The sequence below is a fragment of the Poromitra crassiceps genome (assembly GCF_964638095.1).
Source record: "Poromitra crassiceps genome assembly, chromosome: 6".
In the NCBI taxonomy this organism is placed as follows: Eukaryota; Metazoa; Chordata; class Actinopteri; order Beryciformes; family Melamphaidae; genus Poromitra; species Poromitra crassiceps.
Window position 1 is genome coordinate 38,741,853 of NC_139627.1, and position 10,811 is coordinate 38,752,663.

At 41.9% G+C, this 10,811-nt stretch overlaps 1 protein-coding gene across 1 annotated transcript; it reads left to right on the forward strand.

Moving 5' to 3' along the window:
• Nucleotides 1–1,802: 1,802 nt before the first annotated feature.
• Nucleotides 1,803–7,049, forward strand: asb11 (ankyrin repeat and SOCS box containing 11; the record flags this gene model as incomplete). The annotated part of the gene is made up of 7 exons (XM_083639586.1): nt 1,803–1,899; nt 4,201–4,280; nt 4,447–4,554; nt 4,743–4,893; nt 5,108–5,242; nt 6,615–6,803; nt 6,925–7,049. The coding sequence occupies 7 exons, from the start codon at nt 1,803–1,805 to the stop codon at nt 7,047–7,049; spliced, it is 885 nt and encodes a 294-aa protein (XP_083495712.1).
• Between the last annotated feature and the right edge of the window lie 3,762 nt (nt 7,050–10,811).

The following is a 10,811-nucleotide window of genomic DNA, read 5'->3' on the forward strand; positions in this document are numbered from 1 at the left end:
TGGCTCTCGGACAACAGATTGTCTCTCCACTTAGGAAAAACAGAGTCAATTTTATTTGCGTCCAAATTTAAGCTTAAAAAATCCCCGGGATTTTCAATTATGGTGGGTGACGTGTCCGTACCCTCAAAGGAGGAGATCACCTACTTGGGATGTATCCTTGACAACAAGCTCTCAGGCGAAAAGATGGCCTTAAAAGTTATCTCTAAGGTCAATCAAAAGACCAAATTTTTAGCTCGCATCTCCCCAGTCATAAACAGTGCTACGCTGTTGATACTGGCAAATGCTCTAATTCAATGCCATTTCGACTACGCCTGCTCCTCGTGGTTCACATCCACTGCAGCCAAACTTAAAACCAGACTTCAGACGGCCCAAAATAAACTGGTGAGGGTTGTCCAGGGCCTACACCCCAGAGCCTCTCTCCTCCGCTCTCACTTCCTCAGTCTCGGGTGGCTGAGAGTTGAGGAGAGGGTCTCTCATATCAAGCTGTGTATGGTCCACAGGATCATTAACCTGAAAGCCCCTGTGTACCTCTCTGGCTATTTCCTGAGGGTTAGCGAGGTGCACAGTCACTCCACCAGGGGAAGCTCAAACAACGTTGTTCCTTTTAAATTTAAAACCTTAATAGGTAAATTTACTTTTTTATACTCAGCAGCGATTCTGTGGAACAGTCTCCCCGAAAATATAAAAGATCTAGGGTCCAAACTCACGTATAAGTCCACCTTAAAACAGTGGCTACAGAGCGGCCCCTAAGGTTGGCCCTTTCTGCAAGAATTGATTCGAAATGATTATTGCAGAAGTGTAAAGGTTGTATTGTTTTTGTTACATGTATATTTATGTGTGTATTTAGGTATGTGTACAGGGGTGGAAGTGTGTACGCGTGTTTTTGTATATTATGTATTTATATGTATGTATATACATATAGATGGTTTTTCCTGTATTTATTTATGTGTGTAACGCATATAATGTTTAGTTTGTTAAATGTCCCTCGCGCACACACGCGCTCATACATGCACACATACACTCACTCCATTTGCTTCACGTCTAGGACCACAATGGAAATAAGCCCTCGGGCTTTGTTGTGTTTTATTCCTTTTGTTTCAATGAATCTGGTCTTACGCTGTATTTCTCGTGCCATTGTTTCAATAAAGTATTCAAAAAAATAGTGGGTCATGAAATATGTGGAGCAGTGTAGTGTGAAGTGAAGACCTGTGTGTTGTTGACAATTTGCTTTGGACACTTGGACAAATGTGAAATGTATCCACTGAATTCAATAGAATACACACTTGTATTTTATCAGCAACCTGTTTCTTTAAATTCTAAACTGACAGTCTTTAATTAAATATTTAAATAAAAACATTTTCTCACAAGAGGTAGCAGACATCCATAGTTAACAGATTTTTTTCCATTCACACAAGGAATGGAGCTGAAATCACCCAGTTTGAGAAAGTTTTCCAAGCCTGTGTGTGTGTGTGTGTGTGTGTGTGTGTGTGTGTGTGTGTGTGTGTGTGTGTGTGTGTGTGTGTGTGTGTGTGTGTGTGTGTGTGTGCGTGTGTTTGTGTGTGTGTGTGTGCGCGAGCTTCATTTCAAGTTGTTGAACCGCCACCCTAGCATCCATTGTTATGCACATACTGCATACAGTATGTCCCGGGAGGTGGGCGGGAGGTAGCAGGGTGGGGGAGGTGGCCTTGGGTCCAGATAAGAAGTGTTGGGGAGGCTGAACCCAGGTCAGGTCTGTGTATCCCACCAGACAAGTTGATGCACTGTGAATCTGAGAAGGCATCTGCAGTTGTTTTGTTTTCATGATGGCTGTTGGTCAAACAGAGGTTCCCCTGTGCTCTCCACCTTGGCAGAGGCCCTTCCACATCTATGGAGGACTGGCCTGCAACTCACTCATGGCTGGTAAGCTTTGCTTTGTCATCTTTGAGCAACTTGGTTCAGTTAAAGTTGTATTATGAGAGAACTTAAAACTCATAAAACGGCATTATCTTTCTTATTGTTAGAAATTTGAGGGACTGTGGTTTGGCTTTGAGTTCTGCATTAGCCAACAAAGAGCCGAGCCTTTCGTTGTTTTGTTGTAGAAATTTAAATGTGTTGTGTTCAGGATGACTACCTGAAAAATGTGAATATAGTAGATTATGGACTGGGCTCTGCAGTGCCAACAAAGCCCAGAGTCTTCCTTATTTTCAGTCTTGTTCTACAGTGTTTAGTGTTTGGGGTTAGGATGACCCTGAAACTAGATAGACATGTTTTCAAATGAAGTCAGCTTAATATTAAAATGGGCAGAGACTACTACTATGCAGCACAGATGAGAGCCATTATATGTTGGTGTAACCCCTCATACTTGGCTCAATGGAAAAGCATTGAGGAGAAGGTATCTTCCATTCCCCTACAGGCAATCCTGGCAGATAACCTACAAAGCAATATGGTAAACGCAATTGACAACCCATGGGTAAGACTCACTCTCAAAGTATGGAAAACAGTGATAAAAGAATATAAACTAGAGAAAGGTATTATTATTCTCAAATGGTGTGCATATGATTCTGACTTTACTCCGAACAAATTTGATTCCAGATTTAAAGATTGGGCCGATAAAGGAATAACAGCAATGTGTGGGATAATGGAAGAAGGATCATTTCCCAGCTTTGAACAGCTTAAAGAGAAATACTTGCTAGAAAATCAAGACTTCTATCGATATCTCCAATTACGACATTATTTTGAAAAGAAGATAAAAAATTTAAACGAAGCAAACACAGACATATTAGAACTTTTTAGAAAAGCATACAATTCGGATATCAGTAGTAAAACTATATCTTGCATATATAGGTCCTTGTTAAGTCTGAAAGGACATTCTACCTCATATATAAGAGAAAAATGGGAAAATGAAGGAGGAATGGCTATATCTGAGGAAGAATGGACAACAATGTGGGGATATCAATGGAAGTCTACTAGATCACAAATATGGAGGGAATTCACATGGAAATGCATCATTAGATATTTTATTACACCATCTCAGAAAGCTCACTATGATAATAACTCATCTTCTTGCTGGAGAAACTGTGGAAGTCAAATAGCACATCACTATCATGTCTTTTGGGACTGCCCTGTTATCACGGGTTATTGGAAACAGATTCACGAAGCTATACAGGATGTTTTCGAATGTGTAATACCCCTAGATAGTAAAACAATGTATTTCGGTATATCGGAAGACTGGTTGAAAGAAGACAGATATTTGATTAATATATTGCTGGTAGCTGGTAAAAAAGCTCTCACCAGGAAGTGGTTATCACAGGAAAGCCCTAAAGTGAAAGAATGGATGAATATTACGATGGATATATATAAGATGGAAAGACTAACTGCTGTTATCAATCATAAAGTAGAACAATTTACCTCAAGATGGGAATGCTGGGTTCAATATATAACACCCATTAGGCCAGATTTTATTTTTTTGGATCCAAGATGAATGTATAATGAAAAGTCGACTCCCTGCTCTATATGTTTTGTTATTTGTTTCTGTTTGTTTGTTTTGTTGCTGCTGTTGCGGCTTTGTCTTTTCTTTTCTTTGTCTATAAAAAAAAAAAAATCTATGGCAGTACATATCTACAATGTATACAATGTGAGAATGTATAATAATCTGTCAATAAAAAGTAAAAAAAAAAAAAAAAAAAAATGGGCAGAGAGCAAGAGTGTGCTTTCTGAACGTGGACACATCTCTGATCTTATATCTGTTATGCTTTCTGAACATGGGCACATCTCTGATCTTATATCTGTTATGCTTTCTGAATGTGGGCACATCTCTGATCTTATATCTGTTGTGCTTTCTGAATGTGGGCACATCTCTGATCTTATATCTGTTATGCTTTCTGAATGTGGACACATCTCTGATCTTATATCTGTTATGCTTTCTGAATGTGGGCACATCTCTGATCTTATATCTGTTGTGCTTTCTGAACGTGGGCACATCTCTGATCTTATATCTGTTATGCTTTCTGAATGTGGGCACATCTCTGATCTTATATCTGTTATGCTTTCTGAATGTGGGCACATCTCTGATCTTATATCTGTTATGCTTTCTGAATGTGGGCACATCTCTGATCTTATATCTGTTATGCTTTCTGAATGTGGGCACATCTCTGATCTTATATCTGTTATGCTTTCTGAACATGGGCACATCTCTGATCTTATCCTTTGTGTGTCTCTCAGACTGCTGGTCAGATAGGACTCCTCTCCATGAAGCAGCCTACCAGGGTCGACTGCTCAACCTGAGAACCCTCATCGCTCAGGTAATGCTAACATCTGACCTGATACGCACATTCAGTGCACACAGCGCACAACACAATTACATGAATAGGCTGAACAGACAGACGCCTTACTGGTTAGGACTGTATTATGAAATACACATGAAGCCTGTCATGATGACAGCCTTTCCATCTATCTTCTCCCCTCCAGGGCTTCCATGTAGACATGTTGACCATGGACAGAGTGTCTCCTCTCCATGAGGCTTGCCTGGCTGGCCGTTATGCCTGTGCAAGGTTTCTACTGGACAATGGTGCAAATGTAAGGAAGGACAAATGTCTTTTTTCAATTCAAAGAAGGGTTTGGGACTTTAGGATGTTTAGCTGTAGGAGAGAAACAAGTGAACAAATCACGGATAAGAAATGACTTTGATGCCAGAAGATGTCTCCGGCCGTGAATATCATTAACTCATTGATTCAGCTATACCTCTTCACATTATCCTTCCACAGGTGGAGGCAGTATCTACAGATGGCGCAACACCTCTGTTCAACGCTTGTAGCAGTGGGAGTGCTGCTTGTGTCAGGCTGATCCTGCAGTATAGACCCACCATCCACACCACCCACCACCTGGCTTCACCCATCCACGAGGCTGCAAAGAAAGGTGTGTGTTCTGCTGTGTGTGTGTGTGTGTGTGTGTGTGTGTGTGTGTGTGTGTGTGTGTGTGTGTGTGTGTGTGTGTGTGTGTTTGTGTGTGTGCGTGCGCCTGTGCACGGTGTGTGTGTGTGTGTGTGTGTGTGTGTGTGTGTGTGTGTGTGTGTGTGTGTGTGTGTGTGTGTGTACGTGGGTGTTTGTTTCTCATGGTGTTTCTTCTTCAGGTCACAGAGAGTGTCTGGAGCTGCTGCTGTCCTATGGAGCTCATATTGACCTGGAGCTTCCAGGCCTGGGGACACCACTGTATTCTGCCTGCTTGGCCCAGACCACAGACTGTGTGGAGAGGCTGCTACACTCAGGTTAGACTGAAGGAATCTGGAACCCGCATATGTTTTGTAACAAGAAGTCAGTGACAGTCACAACTCACTACAAGCTGTACTTTCATCCACTTTCATGTTCAAAACAACAACAGTATTTATAAAAGTTCAAGTTTGCTTTAGATCAGCATCAGCAATGCCACCTATCATACATGCCATATACTGAACAAGATTAAACTACATAAATAAATGAAGACATCAAGGTTTTGCCAAATTGGCACATTGGTCATTTTTCCCCGTTAAGTCATGACACCAAATCATCCATGTGTCCCTGGTAGATCATTTGCTGTGGTGCTACATGCTAACATCTTAGCATAATATTAAGTGAGAATAGGTGACTCGCATTATCAAAAGTAAGTACCGGTAGTAAGAATCTAGCACAAGCTACCCACCTACTTCCCATGGAAAAGGGGAAAACAGTATAGTTTTGTATCATGTTTCATGTAAATGTTTTAATGTCCTACACAAAAACTGCTAGATGTATCCATATACCATTTTAAGTTCTGACTTTTGAGAAAATGCTAGCTAGTATATTAATTTGTCAGTATGGAGGAGATGATTTTGGGCTTCATGTTATCATCACTTTATGGCAGAGGTGTCAAACTCATTTTAGTCCACAGGCCACATGCGACTCAATTTGGTGTCAAGTGGGCCAGAGAAAAGAAATCAATCATCAATAATAACCTATAAATGACAAAACCTCCAAATGTTCCTGTTTTGTTTAGTGTAAAGAATTACAGGTACAACCCTACAACACGTACTGTAGGGTTATCTCAGCTACCATCAAGCACATTATCTACTGTCTGTACTGTACATTACAATCAGTGGTGTAGTGGAGGGTAAATGCAATTTACCCACCGCTTTGAAATGAGGCAGATAGTTTACTCACCTATTTTCAGATCAACTGTATCAATCAATGAGGGCAAACAAGGTGGGTAAACTACTCACCTTGGATAGTTTACCCACCTCTGTATTTATCACTACACCCCTGATTACAATTGATGGCAACTGTGCAATTCTCTATAGTTAAGCAAAGGTAATGAATATAGCTGACCATTTAGTGATTAATACAGATAACATGAATAGGCGACTTAATATTTAACTTGCTCCTGAAACCTGGTACCTCGTAGCCTTCACAAGTGCAACACATTGGATTTAAGGACTTTTCAGTGCAATTTTCACACTTTGCAAAGTCATCCTTTGTGCCGGATTGGACCCTTTAGGGGGCCGGATCGGATCTGGCCCCCGGGCCACATGTTTGACACCCCTGCTTTATGGGAAAGCTGATTAACGTGCCAGTCTGGTGTCTTGCCTTGAGTCAGGAGCTTAACCATCCTGTTGGGTTTCCATGCAGGAGCAGATGTTGAGTTAGGTTGTGGACAGGACAGCCCTTTACACGCCGCAGTTCGAGGAGGTGGGGCCAATGTAGTGGAGCTTCTGATGGACTTCGGAGCTAATGGCAGTTGCAGGAATGCAGAGGGAAAGACTCCTCTGGATCTGACAACACCGAACAGCGCAGTGAGGACCATGTTGCAGAAAAGAGGTATGTTCAGTAATAGAGTATGAAGTCATGGAAACACACATGCACATCAAATCATTAAGTTTCAGGCAGGTAATAGAAGATAATATAACAAATCCACTCTCTCCCTCTCACCTGTGTCCAGGCCCCTGCTCTCTGACTCAGCTGTGTCGGTTTTGTATTCGCCGCAGTCTGGGGCGGACTCGTCTCCACAGAGCCTCTGGCCTTTTCCTTCCTCACAGTCTCAAGGACTTCCTCCTCTACCAGTGACACTCCTCCATCCTGTCCTGTGGTCTTCAGCGTTTTTGCCTGTGTCCCATACACTTTTCTCTCACATATTATAATATTATTATTATTATTATTATTATTATTATTATTATTATTATTATTATTATTATTATTATATTGTTGTACAAAGCACCTCATGGATCCATAAATGGATCCATGAGGTGCGTTGTCCTGCAGCACTGCTTCACATCTATGCCACTGTGGTTAGGGTTACTAATTGCATAATAGCCTTTTGCAACTTGCAAGTCAAGGAAATCTCATATTATAGTGATATATATTTGAATACATTCGAAATGAGATTTGTGTTGCATTTTTATACTTTTAATAAAACGTTTGATCTACTTTTCATTATTCCAAAATGCATTTAAGCTGACACACTTTGATATTGTCAGGCAGTAGTATTTCATGATCATCTTAAATCAGCTGAAGTGTCTGTAATGGCTGAGGCAACATCTTCTAGGGAATTGCATAACATTAGTGATACAGACAAACAAAATGTTGTGTAGCCTACCTGATGTTGCTCATGGCAAATTCATTCATATGCCACAAATAGGGTAATATCTGCAAAGGGTCACCTCCGCAGAAACTTGGTGAGTCTTATTTGAGTTTGATTTCACTGGACACTTCTTTACACAAACAATAGGAAAAAGACAAAGCCCTCAGCAAAACTCCCAGACATAGCCTACTATGTTGTCTATTAGTAGAATTTACATACTATTTATATCCCAGAAAAAAGATAGCACATTCTCTATGGGTGGATTTCTGGGTATAAAGATACATCTCAGAGGAAGTTTAGTAGTGTAAAGACTGTTGATCAAGTTGGCAGGTAGCAGGTGACAGGAATATTCTGTTGATTAGTTTCAAGAGGAGAGTCTCCATCACACCGTGTCAAAGCTGCATGTTTACACCAAGACCGAGACAAGACGTCAGTTAGACCCTGGCCATTATAACCGGTTTACTCCGGCTTACGTCGCACTGTAGATTTGTTTAATACCGCTGTCTGGCAGCAGCGCCGGGTTCAGCACCACGGAAAGCAGCTGGTTATGACGGTAAGCTTCTACCGCCATCTACCGGTGGCGGCGCTGAATTAAAATGCTAATAATAATGGGCTGTTGCTGAAGTTAGGGGTGACGGGTGACTTGCTAGCCTGGTAAACCAGCCCGTCACGTGAACTCACATTTCATTTGGTTCTGCGTGACGCAGAGTCTCGCAGAACCAAATGAAATGTGAGTTCACGTGACGGGCTGGTTTACCAGGCTAGACCAGTGGGCTAGACGTGCCTGGCTGGTTTCTCATGCACCCCCTCTGAGAGATCCCAGGAAATATCTCTTACAAGCACCTTCTGCGGCTGGTAATCACGACGTAATATCGAATGTCAATTATGTATGTTTTCTTTTCTTTTCTTGTGTCTGAGCGTGTTCGTTTGTCTTGTTTGTGCATTGTTTTGAAAAATTAATTTGGGGGGGGGGGGGGGGAGGGGGTCAACTGAGACAGAAATTAAAGCTATTAATAATCCCAGGAATGTATTCATATTTAACCTGTGCTTTACTGGTGAGGAATGAAGGTGCGGTGCATAATCCTGTCTGGGAGCATCATTCTGCACTAGAATTCATAATAATTTGCTTAGACTACAAACTCGATCATGTTAACAGCGTCCTTCATAACTCCTATCCTCCTCCAGTCAGTTGCGCTGTCTGAAAACCTCAAGCTTGATTCTGACTGTAGGCTACATTTCCTGGAATAACCTCCTCCCACTGACTTTTTTTTACTTTTATTTTTAATGTCAGACATAATTTCTTATAGCCTGGCCCTGGAGTATTCACCAGGAAGTACTGCTAAGGTAGCCTGGTAAACCAGCCCGTCACGTGACCTCACATTTAATTTGGCTCTCCGTGACGTCACGGGGGATTAGGTTTAGGTATTGGGTAGGTGGTCTTTAGGTTTAGGCATTGGGTGGGTGTGGTTAGGGTTAGGGACTCCAGGGGTCTTTGACCCTGGGGGTCTCCCCCTTCAGGCGATCGGGCCTCCAACCCCCGCGGTCAAAAGTCCCAGTCTCCCCTGGAGACCCTACCCCAAAAACCCTGGTGGTACTACCATCCCCTGGGCGGTACTACCATATTTCTCAAGTCATACTGGACGATGCACACAGGGCGTGCTTGACCTTTGCCTGAACCCACAGGTCCGGAGTGCTGCGTTCCATATAACGTGGTATGGAGTGCTGCGTTCCATATAACGTGGTATGCAGTGCTGCTCCGCAGAGTGCGTTCGATCAAATGAGATAGACTTCCCAAAGCGTTAAAGGAAAGCTTTGCCGATTTTCAACCCGCTTTGTATCATTATAATTTCAGTAATATATGCAGATGGACAGTGTTTAGCTTGTGTATATGTTTTCTCCATTGAGAAATCCACGTTAGTCTGCCTGCAGAAACGCCACCCCCGCCAGCTGGTATGGCTTATTAACACTCGTTATGGTTATGGCTTTCCATGCAATTCTCCGTGGATGTGCGCATACAGATTTTTCTTTTTTAAAGAAACAATCTGTAGTTGGAACAGCCACCCTCGAGCAGAACAGCAGTTCACTTCCATATCCAGAATGGCGCGTTTTGTGTAATTCTGGACATTCTAACACGGAAGTGCCTGGAATAAACTGCAGAGCTCTCGGGGCATGAAAACATGAATGAAGTCAAATTTATTTGTATAGCACATTTCATACACAGAGGCAATTCAAAGTGCTTCACATAAAATGGTTGACAGGAAAATAAAAGAGAATAACATGGACATTTAAAAGCATCACAACAAAACTTTAAAAAAAATAAATAAAAAAGGGTATAAAAAGTGCATTAAGCAACAGGCGCAGCAGTTGCAAAAAGAGCTAAAAACTTATAGAGGAATAGACTATATAAGAAACATGACTAGACACACATATGATAGTGATTGAGAAATAGCTGTCAGCAGTTAAAAGCGACGGTAAACATAAACGTCTTTAGTCTATTTTTAAAAATAAGTCAGGTTGGGGCAGATCTGAGGTTTTCAGGCAATTTGTTTCAGCTAGCAGAAGCATAGTGGGTAAATGCGGCCTTCCCATGATTTGATTTGATCCTAGGGACAGTTAATAAGCTGGACCCTGCTGACCTAAGAGTTCTAGACGGTTCGTAGCGTGAGAGCAATTCAGCTATGTATTTAGGGCCTAGGCCATTAAGTGATTTATAACTAATAACAGTATTTTAAAATCTATTCTATGACACACTGGCAACCAGTGTAAGGACTTAAGAACTGGAGTGATATGATCAGCTTTCTTAGTCTTGAAGACAAGGTAAATTCCCATCTGCATATATTACCAACATTATAATGATACAAAGTGGGTTGAAAATCAGCAAAGACTTTCTTTAAAGAAGTCGCCAAAGGCACTTGCCAAAGCAAGGGACTGAGACGCGTTCAGAGTGAGAACACGCTGAACTATCAGCAGTGCAGCTCTCAGCACCCACCTTCCTGGCCCGGTCTCTCTTGAAAAAGAGATTTTTAATCTCAATGAGACTAAACTGGTTAAATAAAGGTAAAAAAAAATAAAAAATGCTCAGCCTCTTTACCTTGCCTGTCTGTCTGTCTGTCCACCAGTCCTAGCTCTCTGCAGATTCTCTGTCCACCGGTCCCTGCTCCCCGCAGGTTCTCCTTCCCTGAGTCTCAGCAACCCACCAGTCCCTGCACCCCACAGACTCTCCATTCCTGGGCTGTGGTTGCCTGCTG